We start from the raw sequence: 15,463 nt of genomic DNA on the forward strand, positions 1-15,463 counted from the left end.
TATTTACAGTTTGTCACATTACAACCACAAATGCCACTGCATTTCACTGGGATTCAATGGGGTAGATCATCACAAAGTACTACATGACTCTGATGAGGTAAAAAATATATATGTAAAATGTTTTACAAGTAAAAAAAACATTATACGCTGGGGGACTAAATACACTTTATAAGAGTATTTAGTCCCCCTACGCTTATAAAGTGCATATTTACTACTCTTGCCTACTTGATACTCAGTCAGATTTAGGTCTGGGCTTTGACTAGGCTGTTTATCAAATAACTACACTTAGATCTAGTCCATTCCATTATGCTCTGGCTGCACTTCAGTCGTCCTGCTAAGATGTGAACTTACCAGCCTGCAGTCTAAAGTGTCTTAAAGGCTTGTCTGTTTAAATCCATCCATCTTCCCATCATCTCTGACATTCTGTCCTTTCACTGCTAAAGACATATAATAAAGTAATAAAATCAAACAAATAAAAAAATATTTCTACATTAAAACCAGCAGTGCTTGCACACACTCCCTCTGCTCAGCAAACAGATGCAGCGTATAAAGTAAGTAAATACAAGTGCTTCTCTCATCACAGGTTTGCTGCATGCTTTGTTTACTAAATTTACACAAAGACTGTCTTTTAAAGGAAGTCTGGTTCTGAAGGCTTAAAATTCATCCACAGTGATAAACTTAAGAGTTTTCAGACCGATTTAGAAAGAGGAAAGGATTTCCACAAGGCTATTGAGCAAAAAAAAAAAAAAGCCACTTTGGAGAATATGGCTAAGATGTTAAATCCTAAAATCTGATCCCTGCACAGAGGTATGAAAGGAAAAAGATGGTGGTTAATTTTTGAAGACAAAAAGTTTTATATAGCTAATTTAAAAAAAATAGAAGATGAAATAGCCAAGTTTAACTTTGTATTCATGAGCGTAAGTAGATGTTGGAAAACCGCTGTTATAACAAACCTGTGGTGAACTAATTACTAATTGGTCGATTTCTGAATGTGCTTAGCCACATTAGATTTTATCTAGGGGTATCAGAGCAAAAGGGGCTGAATATAAATACAAGCCGTAACTTTAGGACTTTGTGTTGGTCTGGAACACAAAGTCTCAATAAAATACATCGACACCACCAGTTGGAACATACCATCGGGTGTGAATACTTTTGCAAGACATTTGAATAAAACATACAAGAAAAAGAAGGGAAAAAAAACATATTGGCACAGACATGCAATTACATTCTGAAGATGGAGGGAAAAAAAGGTCTGTGCAAGTTGTCAGCATAGGGAAGCTATGAATGCAGATTCACCGACTGTGTGGTAACCATTGGAAGTTCCTGTTCCTGTGACCGTTTCAACAGACAGCTGCACAAAGCTGATACTGTATCAGCTCCAAGATCAATGTAATGCACAGGTCTCTATTTGACACACACACACACACACACACACACAAACACACACACACACACACACACGCACGCACACACACACACGCACGCACACGCACACACACACGCACACGCACACTGCTGACAGCCCAGGGGATAACAAACACATCTCTAAATGTACGTTTCATGTTGGAGAACATTTTGTGTTTGCAAAAAAAAAAGAAAAACTTTTCTTCTGCAAAATCACAAAATCTTACCAAGTAGTTTTAGTCTAGTACAAATACAGGTACACTTGAAAAAAATAAGGCAAAACTAACTTACAAGAAACTTTTCAGCAAGATATAGCAGCTTGTTTTAAGTCAATAATTCCTTTAATAGTACTTTCAAAAAGTGCTAGTTCCGCTAGCAAATTATTTCTCTCATAAAACATTTTTCTTAACTTGAAACAAGCTCTTATGTCTTGGTAACAAGTTCCTTGCAAGCTAGTTTTATTTCAAGTGTGCTAAGATATTTTCAGTGGAAACCAGACTAAAAATACTCGATAAGATCGTGTGTTTCTGCCGTTCACTCTTCATTGTTCCTGCTTCTCCTTGCTAGCAACCATGCTACTGCAAAGGTCACTGATTGCATTGATTGAATGGAGATGACAGACAGCATCTGGCCTACCTGTGGATAGAAATCTCACGCCAAGCTCCATCACACACACGCACGCACGCACGCACACACACACACACTTACAGCTCAGGATTATCAGCATCCGAACTGCCGCCTCAGACCCTCACGGTGTCAGGATGAGTGACACAGAGAGCATCTGGCTCGCCTTTTGAAGGAAGTGCGACGCCTTAAACCGGGAAAAGGTGGCAGAAGTCTAATAATGAGAGGCAAATAGAAGTCTCTCCTCGAAAGGCTAATCTTAGCGGACAGTGGCAGGGGCGAGTGTTGAATAAGAGGGGGGATTATGAAGACGCTTCAGCAGAGAGAGAGGGAGAGATGGGGGGGACTATTGCACGCACAAATAAACAGCCAGATTGCACCAAGAGCACGTGGGGCGCAGTTTAATCAAGAGACGCTTGTGTGCGTGTGTGTGTGTGTGTGTGTGTGTGTGTGTGTGTGTGTGTGTGTGTGTGTGTGTGTGTGTGTGTGTGTGTGTGTGTGTGTGTGTGTNGTGTGTGTGTGTGTGTGTGTGTGTGTGTGTGTGTGTGTGTGTGTGTGTGTGTGTGTGTGTGTGTGTGTGTGTGTGTGTGTGTGTGTGTGAGTTTAAGAGGGGAAAAATAACTAATCCTACAACAGCTATAAATTGTCCAATTATAATGAGGACATGGTTTTTCACAAACCATCGCTCCTCTTCATCATTTGCCATTATGCACCTGTATTGCCTGAATACATCCGTGAGCCTATCTCAAACCAGCACAAAGTGGCGGCTGCTAATCCAAAAACGTAGCAGCCTGGAGCACAGGAACGGGTCCAAATATCTAAAAAAAAAAAAAGAAAAAAAAATGCTTTAAAGAGCAGCACTCTGCTCTAGTTGCTCTCCTATTAAACCCCAAAATATTGCTGCTCTTTGTCCTCGACTATCAAATTCTTAGAAAACTCTCTAATATTTAGGTTTTAAGCTCACAAGCAGCCAGACGCACAAGAGGAACGTTTCTGCATTCCTACGTTGCTTTCATGTTCTTGTGAAATCTGCTTTATTCTTCTAAATCTACTTAGGAACGAAATAAGTTTAATAAGAAAAAAGTTTTTACATTTTACGAAAAAAGAAGAAAAGAAAAGCAAAGCTTAAAAGTTACTAACTTACAAGAAACTTTTCAGCAAACTACAGGAAGTTGTTTTAAGTCAATCGATTAAAAAAATACTACTTCTACACTGATTATTTTATTTCTAAGACTGTTTCCCAGTTTTATTATTGGCTTGAAGCAATAATAACATTGTTTATTATTATTTCAATAAAAGACAATGTTACTTGTATTAATGTTGCTTGTATCTTTCTAACAAGTTACTTGTACGTTAGTTGGTATTATTTTAAATGTACTGAAATATGTGCACTGGAAACTAGACTAAAAACACTCAGTAAGATTGTGGAAGAGACCCTGAAGAAGAAATGTGTTCTTCAGGGTTTTCTCCTGAAGTTTTCATGTGATTGTAGAAAGGTTACAGCTGACCCTCCGAACTGTTACACACCCCATTCTTGAAAAAGCTTTTGCTTTAAAACAATAACAACGTATTGAGTCAACAAGTTTGGTGTAGTTTTGGTAAGTTTGAAAGAAAAGGAAAAAAAAAATCTCTGGTATTTGTTGTATCCATGTAGAAAACCCTGAGCGGCCATTCAGCCCTGCTGATAGAGGCCTTCTAAAACCGGACTGTTTCCTCTTGAAACAGCCAATCACAGCTCACCTCGGGGCTATTGAAGAGCACAAAAAATAAAAACACGTTTAAGCTTTTTTTTTTTTCTTTTCCTTTTTTTTTTTTTTTTTTTTTTTTTTTTTTTTTTTTTTTTAGCATCTCGGTGCTAATTTTAGCAGGTGAGGATTTGATTGGAAATAATTCAGGAGGCGCTGACCCACAGGAGGAGGCAAAAATAAAAACACCGCAGAAATTCAGATGGCGCGTGAGGGGGGAAACATGTCGTCGTAGCAACGGAGTTAAAGCTGTTTACTGATAATTATGGAGGCGAAGCTATATTTAATCCAAGGTTAGGGTCAAGTTAAAGTTACTCCCAACTGGCAGTGGCATGAAGGTGATTTGATCCTCGCGACTGTTTATATCCCAGGCAAGTTGATTAAAGAGCGCCATCTGGAGGACAGATTGGAAACCTATTAACTCATTAACATGTGAAAGAAAAGCTCATTATTGGCATGAATTTATTAAGTGTTTGTACATGATGCATTTGAATTGTTTCTTCCTCAGAGTGAAATGAATAGCAATAATTAAAAAAAAAAAAAAAAGAAATTGGGCGCATGGTGTTTAATTGATGGTGGATTGTTTTTAATCTACACATGGTTCTATAGTTATACCCAAGATTTTTAATATTTTTCATAGCTGAAAAGTACATTTTACCAACATGCTTCTTCTGACTGGACGCAATCTTGCTAATGGAAACAACTTACCTTTACAGGCAAACCGCTAATCTGCCGCCATCAGTGAATAAATCGTCACAACATAGTGAGTTTTAATAAATATGTAAAAAAAAAGTAATTTGTCTTTTCCAAATAAAAGTCTATCCATCATCATCAGCGGTCATCGTAACTAGCCTGAGCATTCATGACAAGATCGTTTGTGGTGAACCAGCTGTAGCATATCAGCAAGAAAGTGAGAGGCTGTGAGCAGCTCATACATAAGGTGATTGACAGCGCTAAGACCCGCCTCCTGGCTCTGATAGGGTGTTTCTGACCGAGGGGAGAATTTTTGTAGATGGCAGGAGAAATACCGAGAGAAGGCAAAGGAGCTCCATCTGTTTCACACATTATCCGTCTCATATTGTACTGTCATGATATAGTGATAGTTTTGACAAATATGTAAAATAAAAAAAATTTAAAAAAGTATTTCTAAAAGTTACTTTCTGCAGCTTTAACATTCAGGTTGAGGCTAGGAGAAGATCATCCATGTAGCCTGCTTCATCCGTCCCATAACCAGTTTGGGGTTGTTCTCCCCTAGGAACACACAATTGCCACAACAGCAAGAAGTGTTTCAAGCGGACAAGGAAACGGAACTGAATGTCAAACACAGCAGTGGCAGCATCATGCTGAGGAGCCCGTCTTACTAGTCTGGCTTTACAAAGCAGACAATGTTTTGTGACAAAGATATGCGTGTTGCAGAGTAAAAGAACTTTTATAGTTACTGGAAATAAAAATAAAGTTTAAAGGCTCAGACTCCCAAAATAATTGTTCAGAATAAACTGTAATGAAAACAAATACTACTACTTATTAGAGAGAAATTCATTAATCTACATAATGAACTGCGCTTTTTAATTTACCTTATTTAAGCTTTATTGTAGCACTTATAGGTAATTACATCACATTTGCTGAAAAGAAAAACATAAAAATTGTCTTTGGGCTTTCAGAGAAATGATGGGATTACAAAATTATTTGTTACATAACAGAAAAAAAGGTTTGTTTGTTTTTTTTAACAGGGGACAAAATCCCTGACAGATATCATTGGATGATCAAAATGTATTCAGTCTTTGTTAACTTTATGCCAAAAGTAAATAACTAAACAAAATGTGGAACATGATGGAGGTTTAAGGCTGTAAAGACAGCTGATTAGCACCTTTGAGTCTTCTGGCTTCTCTAACTGGACTTGTGTTCGTGTATAATCACAGTAGGAGGCGCCGGCTGTGCAGAATACACCTGTGTGAAATGTGTGTGTTCCTGGCTCTTGTATGAATAAATAACACCAGAAATTGATTTGTTGGTGATTCCAAAGCAGTCCTGAGTCCACAGTTTAATCCTACGGCTGGACGGGGGCTGGAGACCCTTTGTGAGTCTGCATGTTTAGACGTGAACCGGCAGCGTGTCTGTCTTTCTGCTCTCAGTTCTTCTTTTTGACCCCAGACGTGCGGTTGTTGAAGAAGTTGAGGCCCGACCGGCCGTTCCCGCCGGCGTCTCCGCTGACCGCGACCCCGGGTTGCTGCAGCACTTTGTCCAGGGTGGTTTTCTTAATGGCTGCCGGAGAGATGCGCTCTTGGTCTGCAAGGAACTGCAGCTCCCTGCAAGGAGAAGTAAAAACAAACACACCCAATCAGGAGTTGTTTAGTCGAATTTCACCGCGTCAAAAAGATAGCTCGCTTTCAAATATTTCACATATTAATCAAAAATTAGAATTGTGAGAGGTTTTTGTATTCAGCCCACTTCACTCTTAAGCCAACTATTGCCTTCAATAGTCAGCTAATTAGTAAACAGCAGGGTTGAAACAATTAATTGGATTAATTAAGATTAACCGATTATTGAAATAATCGTCAGCTGCTTTAGTAATTGACTATTTACTGGAGTATGCAGACTGTAAAACATGCCATTTGCTGAAAGAACAAAACACTCAGAACAGTAATTAAGCCAAAACTGTACAAACAATAAATACATAAATGTTTCATTTATGATGAGGCAAAAATTATGACTCAAGTGGCATCATTTTTAACTTCACCTGGTTCAAACTCTGTAAAAAGAAAATCTCCCATTAAGCACATTTTGTTATGAAGTTATCAATATGCTAAAAAAAAATTTATTAGTATTAAGTCAAGCCACAAGCTTTCACATGTTGATGTTAGCAGACGCATCCTTAGCTAGAAATTAGCAAGTATTTAATAAAATAATTCTACTTTGTTGCGTACGAGGCAAGAAAATATTTCTTATTTAAAAAAGAAACTGAATTATTAGTTCATTTGTATCTTTTAATGCACTTCAAATATTGTATCAAAAAGGCTGAAGTGGTTAAATGAAAAATCTGAGTTCGATTTAATCTGGAGAGCAAATTAGGCAAAAACTTTGGTCTCCCAAGTGCAAAGCTGGAAGAAACGACACAAAAGATCCACTGCAACAAAACGTGATCCTGCAAAATTAAAGTCTGTGACTCAAAGTAGTATGAAAAGGTTCATTTGTGTATGAATACTTTAGCAAGACGCTCTAAATTTGGAAAAAAATAAAATAAAATAAGGTTTGTGCATCTCAAAAATTGATGTGAGAAATTGATTTTGTGATGCGACAGCCTCACCTGGTCCTGATGCATGAAGCCTCCACCGCGTTGATCAGGAGGCTTCTGAAGCCGCCGCTCTCCAAGAAGTGCAGGGCGTGGATGGTGGCGCCCCCTGGTGAGCAGACGTTGTCCTTCAGCTGGCCGGGGTGCTGCTCAGAGTCCAGCAGCATCTTGGCTGCTCCCTGAGGAACATCAGGACCAACACAGCTGTAACAATTCAAGCTCCAACCAAAACAGCTGAAATCATTCTGACATTTCACAACGGCGGAAAATAAAATAAGTCAAAATGCAACAAAAAAAAAAGTATCCTTTTATTTTAGGTCAGAATCTACTATACCTCTTAGTTTCTCTGCAGTATCATTAATACTGAAAAGAAGCGTCCCTCTGTCAGTCATTTTAAATGCTACAAGACATTAATGATCTTTTTTTTTTGCCTTCTAACATGCGGCAAAACACCTGATGCACAAACAGCAGAGAACTCACCAAGAGAGCCTGAGCTCCGAGTCTGACGGCGAGCCTCCTGGGCAGACCCATCTTCACTCCTCCGTCTGCAAGAGCGTCCAGGGCTGTGAAGGCCTGGTTAAAAAAAACAACAACAACAAAAAAACAAAACAAAGAAAAGGACTAGTTCAAGCTGCATCACAAATATCAGGGATTCATCTGTACAGTTGCTTTATTCATAATGCTGCCCTCTAAAAATTATTGTTTGACAGAAAAAGTCAAGATTTGGAATCAGGAAAAACTGCCCGAAAGCAAAACATCATTAACTTGTTTACACTTTGGTCCTTCTTTCAGATTCAACACAACAATGTATCTTTAAGATTATTGTTGTAAATGGGCAGGACGGATCTCCTGTAGAAGTCTGTGTCACAGCTATTAAGATGAAGCCTCTGACTGAAGACAGCAGGAAGGATTTATGTTGCCAATATAAAGTTATTAACAACACTGGGCTCCTTCCTGCATTCTAACAAAAGCTTTAAGTTGATAAAAGTAGTACATTCATTCTTCTCTCTCCACACTTCTGTATCATTTTAAAGGTGAAAATATAGCACAGCAGAGTAATCTGAAGCAGTTTAGCTCCCAGTGATATTTAAAACTGCACATAGAAAACTGAAAATGAAGTTCCTCAATTTATATTTAAAGCCTAGGCGTAGAATTTAGACTAGAATTTAGAATTTTGGGGGTTTTAGCTTCACCTGGTTCAAATTCTGCTGAAAAACACAAGCTTCACTCACGTAGGCGGGTCCACTGCCACTCAGTCCAGTCACGGCATCAATCAGGTCCTCCTCCACCTCTGTGCAGAACCCAACACTGGCCATCAGCTGCTCCAGCAGCTTCCCGTCCTCCACCTTAAGCAAAGCCACACGTGTAACGTCAACGTTTGGCTCCACTTTTCAGATTATATCCATCGTGTTTTCCAAACAGGAATAGTTTCTCTCTGCTGGAGCAGCGCGCCAATCCTGCCACTGACCTCTGCGTGTGTTCCCGTGGCGTACACGGTGGCGCCCTCTCGCACCACGACAGGAGTGTTGGTCATACACCTCATGACTCTGGGAGTCGAACGATGCTGGAGCAGCTTCTGCATCAAGCAGAGAAGAGAAAAAAAACACATCAGGTGTGTGACAACAGAGCTTCAGCCGGATCTCTGAAAGGAAGGATGTAGAAAAGGATCCTGGTAGTCGGGGGAAACGTTCCAACATCCTGCATGTTAAAGAGCTTTACTTTCTCTATGGAGCTGATGGTAACGCCCGCAGCACAGGAGACGATGAGATGGCGGTCTTCGATGTCCGGTCCGATCTCGTCCAGGACGAAGGGGATGATGTGGGGCTTCACGGCCAGAAACAGAACGTCGCTCCTGTTGACCGTTTCTTTGTTGCTCGTGGTCAGATTAACCCCCATTTTCTAAAGACAAAACAGGAAACATGGGACTTAAAATAAACAATATAAATTTGCAGTAAAGAAAGGCGCACTCTTTGTTTCACACATTTCAAAACACCACACAGCCAAGCCTCACCCTCAGCCCCGTCACCGTGGGCAGGTCTGTGTCTGGGGAGCTGGCTGTGATCCTGTGGGCTGCGATCACACCTGATGATGAAGGAAAGGATGAAGAGATGATAAATAAAGGTTCAAATAAGTAGGGCTGCACAAGTTGACGCAAAACAGGAAACTACTAAAGGGAATATCAGTTGATCTGAGATTACCTTATGATTCTGTTTATCCATTAAACAGGATTCAGAAACTTTTCAAGGTACGTTTTCAAACTTTTCCACGCTTTGGAGATAAAAACAATACAAATGAACTAAGAAAAAGTATAGCTTCACTATTTTATAATGATTTATTTATGTTCTTAGTAATATCTTTTGATAGTATTTTACATTGTACAGAAAAAAATAGAACAAAAATAACACCCTATGCACTTGACTGGTCTGAGAAAGCTACAAAAAATAAAAAATAAATAAATAAAGAATGTCCTCCCTGCGTTTTCTAAAATTTAGCAAATAGAAATAATTTTGGTAATTCTAACTAACTTAAAACAAGAAAAGTTGAGTCCGATTTAACAGAAGATGGGGAGAAAGAAAATGTGCCTGTGTCTTTTTGTTGTCTTTAAATATCTGGCTTCAACTGCAAATAATGTTTCCCAAATTTAGGCTTTTGATCAAATGTTAGGTTGCACTTTATTACAAAACTACAATATTAAGAACTATTAAGAACTTTAAAAGGTTTTTATTCACTGAAAACACCTCATTGAAATTCAAACATTCTCAAGGATTTCAAGCACCTGCTTGGAACCTTAATAAAACTAAAGCGATCACGATATCTTTAGTTTACTGCGATATCAACGTGGGGAGTATTGCAATCAGATGCCATTATTTCCAGTGCCAGACAACAACACTGTGCTTTCCAGTAATTTGGTATTTTAGCCTGCAAGAAAGAAAGATGTCCTGGTTGATGAATACTAACTCAAACAAAAAATAGTTGAAAAACAGATAATTTGCAGAATTATTATATTTGCAGAAATCTTTACCTGCAGCAGTGAAACCTTTCACAAGTGCATGAGCCAGCTGGCCTGCTCCAATGAATCCAACGCTCATCCTGGCAGATGATGTGGCGTTCACGACCTGTCCGGAAAAGCAGACAGATGCTGCAGATCAACATCTGCCCCACTTTAAAAAAAAAAAAAAAAACATAGCGGCTTCTATAAATGTTTTCAAGTCAAGCTTGATTTAAAAAAAAAGTAAAAATAAAGCTGATGGGGATCAAACATGAGGAAAAAATTCTTCAGATAGTCCATAAACACACATATCAACATTGTTTAGAAATAAATTATTTTACCGGAGAAGAAACATTATTGTTTGGCAGTTACGTTCATAACAACGAAAGCATGCTTTATTTCATTGCCAGTTCAGAAATACCTTCTAATGAGTCAAAATAAAAGATAAATCATTGTAAACTGTGCTACGGTTCAGTTCTACCGGTAACTCCGTGTAATACCGTGGAGCTAGAACAGCTAGTTTCCTCCTTTTATGATGCTAGCACTCTCGAATGCACCAGGTAGCCTCTTGCTAGCCCGGGTTTCTGGAGATTAAACTACTAATCAAAACCAACAGATGTCTTACTGTAGACGCTTCAGCTGAATAGACAGTTGTCGATGTGACCTTTATTTCCCAGGACACGAAAAAATATCCACTTCTTGTGTCAACGTGGCTTCCCCTTCTTTTTTTTACTCAACCCCCATGTGTGCTGCGTACGTAAAAGAAAGGGGATTAGACCAATCATGAACAGACGTTCCGAGGATTCGACTAATAAAAACGGGGAATGTAAGATGTGGGCGGGACTTAATGTTCGCTACGCCCAGTTGCATCATTCCTCTGAGTTTTAGCGCTAAAGAGGATAACGGTCAAGCACAGTGATGTAAAAGTAGGTCATGTTTTGTAGAAAGTGCTGTTTGACTACAAACCTACAAACATAATAGATTAATACAAACTAATGTACCACTTTGTCAACCAATCAATCAAATTTTTTATAGACCATTTCCATACAGAACGTGTCTTAAGCAGTAAGACAGCACAACACAGACTCTTCATCTGTGTGTTTCCATTCAGTTTATTTATGTTATGCCAATTCACAAGTCATCTCAATGCACCTTACAGAAAAAGCCATTTCATTTTAATTAATCACATAGATTCCAACTAATCCTAGTTTTCAAACAGTGCATTAAGTTCACTTTGTCGTTTAAATTAGCTTAAAAAGTTTTCTGTCTAAGGAAAGCCCACTAATTTTATTGAGCATTTTTAAAAAATTTTATCCAGCATTCACTAGCGACACTAGTGAGGAGGAAAAACTCCCGCTTGACAGGAAAAAAAAACCTCCAGCAGGACCTGGTTCTGTATGAGCAACCATCTGTCACAACCAGCTGAGGGTTTGAGAAGACAGAGCGGAGACACACTAACAAAAACAGAAGAGCTGATGCAGGAGGACTCGCTAAGCTAAACCAAAGAGCAACTTTTGAGTACCCATTTCCTCGAGAAAACAGCAACAGAACAAACATCTGTCTAAAACAAAAACTCATGAGCTGCAATATACATGTTACAGAAATTGTATCAAATGCTAGAGAAGCTGTGAATTTTGTAATAGTTTTTTTTTTTTTGGTTTGTTTTAGGTCTGCGAGTTAGCATGACTCCCTCATGTCAATTTCTGATTTCTGTCTGTGTTGACTGCTCACAGCTGCTCTATACAAAGTTTTTGTAAAACCTGAACCATGAATCTGACCGTTTTTAATTTACATCCCAGCAGAGCATCCTCTTCCTCCCTGTGTAGACGTTCAAGGGATAAACGCTCCTCTCCAACTACTTCCTTTAATGTCTCTGATGCCTCACAAGGCTAAATTTACTCTATACATTAGGAAGTTGGTATGTCTGCCTCCCCAAGGTAACACATTTATTTCCTCACAGGAATGCAGACTTGGGGTGGTGGGCTGTATGTTCATGTCTATATTTAAAGCCGAATGCAGCTGATGGCCCGGGACCTTCAGCTGTTCAGATCCTCGTTAAGTCAGTCGAACAGGAGCAGAACTTCTTGTTCCAAAACAAAAATACAAGTAAAGTCTAAATCAGCCATCTTGTTCACTTTGGATTTGGTTGAGTCTTTGTGGCATCTTCTGTCTGTCGGTTCACTCATTTGATTCAGTTTTAAAGTTGATTTATTTCATAAATCAATATTCCTGGGCTCAAATCCCAACAGCGGCTGTTCGTTTGGAGTGTGCAGGTTTTTAATTTGCATTTCAGGAGTTCCCCCCCACCCCCCCTCAGTCCAAAGACAAGCATGATCGTTTATTTAAGGATTTTTTGTTTTTCACGGATGGATGGATCCATAAAAAAGACATAAACAAATGAAGTCCTCATGCCTCTCAGCTCGGTGTTGAATGAGACCTTCTGCCTGTACAGATGTTCAAATGTTTTTAATTCAGTTTCCCACAGTAAGTTTTCCTCCTCCCACAGTTATAGGAGGAGGAAAATATCCCGGCCTTTATTGTACAATTTTCTGTTCTAATTATTTAAACAGAAATATTGCCAATCTACCTTTGAGGCAAATAATTTCTGTAAAATAAAGGCAACAGAAACGTTTTTGTGGTTTATACAAATTAATGTAACCAAATAAAAACCAGTCAGGTGTCGCATATTTATATAAAAAAGAATCATCTTTACAGTTTATTTTCTGATTAAATGAAAGTTCAAAAGAACTTAAATTATGTCTCTATAAAGCTGCAGTATGCAGCTTTTATTAAAAGATATATATTTTTACATATTTGTTCAAACTGTCACCATCCTATTACAGTACAATACCAGAGAAAATCAGTGGAAAGATGCTCCTCTTCCTCCTAGCATTGTCAGACCGCTCCCAGTCAAAACGAACCAAGAGAAAGGTTTTCGCACTGTCCATCATGTTCATGCACATGCTGCTAAAAAAGCTAATGGAGGAGAAACATCTTACTGTTGCAGGAATACTGTTTATACTGCATGATCGGTGGCTATTCTAATTAGCTTGAGCATTAATGGCAGGGTTGTCTGCAGGAGAGAGAAAGGAGGAGGCTGTGAGCAGTATGTACGGGAGCATGACTGACAACGCTAAGACCCTCCTCCTGACTCTGGTTGTTTCTGACTGAGTGGTGTGTTTCTGAAGATGGGAGAAGGCAGCAGAGCTTGATCTCCCCCCCCTCTCATTTATATATTTTATATATATTTCATATTTTATGAAAGCTACATACTGCAGCTTTAAACTCAGTTCACACTAGCTGAAGCTTTCTGCAGTTTCTCCCTGTGGCTCTCCTTCTCAGTCTGACTGACGTACAAAGGTTACCACTTCCTGTGTCTGTCCCTTTTAACTATGACTCAGACTCTGTGTGAGCGCCGAGGCGTGACATGACGTTGCTGTTGTTTGATAAAACCCTGAGAGATTCCTAAAAATGACCCGAGAGCTGGAATGTATTAAGCTGACAGATCCAGGAGAAAAAGTCACGACAGATTGTTGCTAGCGGCAACTGAAGGCTCGAGTTGGTGTGTTTTGGTGCGCGTGTAACGAAAGCAAGCCAGCAGACAGAGACGATTTCAACTGTGACAAACAGAATCTAAAACAAAATCAAGAAACTGCATGATTGTTGAAGAATTAATTAGCAATTTATTGCGAGAAATAAGTATTTGATTGCTGAGGTCTAGTTGAAGGGAATTGTAATTTGTTTCAGAGAGAGCGCGAACTCCTATATGACTGAAAACAAGAAATGACAGTTATGGGGGAAATGATTACATTTATTTTCTACACTGCATTTAAATTTAAGCTTTCAAATGTATATAATCATTGTTTCACAGATACTGACTCCTCACAATTACTCAACACAACCCCAAAAAATTACTCCACCTGAGTGAAGTCAGCCTCTCACCTTCTTCAAATTAAACAAGATTGGTGACAAACGCTTGTGCTGCTTTGTGCAGCAAAAGTTTTTTATTTGTGCCGCTATCACTTTAAAGATATTTATAAAGATTTCAGAGGTCATCAAAGGTCAAGCAGCCAGTCCACATTTACACAATCTAAAGAAATACGGTGTCAATCAACTATGCTACGTTTGTGCTGTTATAATTGGTAAGATTAAGAATAAAGTGTCCAGAGGTCACCAGAGATCAACCTCCGCCCCACATACATGAACAAAATCACAGAAACTTCATATAAATTAACTGTTTTATGTTGATTGGGACCAAATTTTGCTTGGTTTTGGAAATGTGAATGGAGGGAGGCTGACCTTAGATGACTTCTGGAAATATCTAGTAATATCTTTCAAATGAAGCATTATAAATGAAACTTTTTGCTGCACAAACGAAGCACAAAAACGTTAGATACTGATTTTCTTTAATTTGAAGAAGATGGGGCCCAACTTCACGCAGGCGATTACTCCTCAGTTAACATGAAAATAAAACACATAAGGAGCTTAATCTCAAACAACAGCTGAAAAGCTCAAAGGTATGAAATAAAAGTAAACATTGCTCATAGAATATTGCTTTTGAAGTTAGTGTAACAAAAGTACATTCTCATCAAAACCCTCCGTAGTGAATGTAATCTTTCCGATTCTTCTTTTCCATTCATGCCTGCAACAGATCACACAGAGGTGTCGCCATTTACTGTGGCGTGTTCAGCTTCTTCTCCACAGTAATCCTTACATGTGAAGTTGTCATGAGTCCACTGAGAGAGACAGAGAGGAAGAGAAGGAGAGAGACAGAGACAGAGAGAGACAGAGAGAGAGAGAGAGAGAGAGAGAGAGAGAGAGAGAGAGAGAGAGAGAGAGAGAGAACTCAGATGCCGGAAACAATCCACACAACATTTGGTCAAGCCAAAGCCCAGAGCTTCAGGGAGGAAACCGCATCAGCAGTCTGTGACATCAGAGATTAATCATAGACCAGCCGTCCCCCCCCCCACCGTCCCTCTGTGTGGAGATCCAGAGGGGACAGCCATGATGGACACCTGTCACAGCTCTTCCCCGTCTGCAGAGCGTCTCCGTTGCTTGAGACGGAGGCCAGCAGGGAGGAAGAGCGCTCAGCATGAAGCAGCTGCTAAAAACTGGGGGGTATCTGCTGTGACAGACACTGCGCTGACACCGACTGCGAAAGCTTCCGTCGCTTTGGTCTCTAATTGTTTGCAATTACACATTAGTCTGCGATTTTCACTCTGTAACTCAAAAATATTGGCAGAATGAGTAAAGCAGCAAATCTCTAAATCGCACAGTGACGTCCTCAGGAGTCTTAGTCAGATTTGAACAAATGAAGCGACCAGCTGGTGTCGGATTCACGGGCTGGACGGTTTTACAGGATGTTTGCTGCTCCACGTTCACTTTCTGAGAAATCTAACTTACTGAACGTTT

The 15,463-nt window shown here is 39.4% G+C and overlaps 1 protein-coding gene across 2 annotated transcripts; it reads right to left on the reverse strand.

Annotated features, from left to right (window-relative positions):
* Positions 1-5,335: 5,335 nt before the first annotated feature.
* Positions 5,336-10,813, reverse strand: pycr1b (pyrroline-5-carboxylate reductase 1b). Of its 2 annotated transcripts, none has more exons than XM_008410326.2 (9): positions 10,677-10,813; positions 10,085-10,178; positions 9,074-9,144; positions 8,782-8,961; positions 8,531-8,638; positions 8,295-8,408; positions 7,543-7,635; positions 7,078-7,241; positions 5,336-6,079 (listed from the first exon to the last, which is right to left on the reverse strand). In XM_008410326.2, exons 2-9 carry the CDS (start codon positions 10,149-10,151, stop codon positions 5,902-5,904), a joined length of 975 nt encoding a protein of 324 aa, XP_008408548.1. In that variant the 5' UTR covers positions 10,152-10,178; positions 10,677-10,813; the 3' UTR covers positions 5,336-5,901. The 2 variants fall into 2 exon arrangements, with proteins under 2 accessions (XP_008408548.1, XP_008408555.1); XM_008410333.2 differs by lacking the exon at positions 10,677-10,813 and adding an exon at positions 10,552-10,574.
* Between the last annotated feature and the right edge of the window lie 4,650 nt (positions 10,814-15,463).

Source organism: Poecilia reticulata, linkage group LG1, assembly GCF_000633615.1.
Source record: "Poecilia reticulata strain Guanapo linkage group LG1, Guppy_female_1.0+MT, whole genome shotgun sequence".
In the NCBI taxonomy this organism is placed as follows: domain Eukaryota; kingdom Metazoa; phylum Chordata; class Actinopteri; order Cyprinodontiformes; family Poeciliidae; genus Poecilia; species Poecilia reticulata.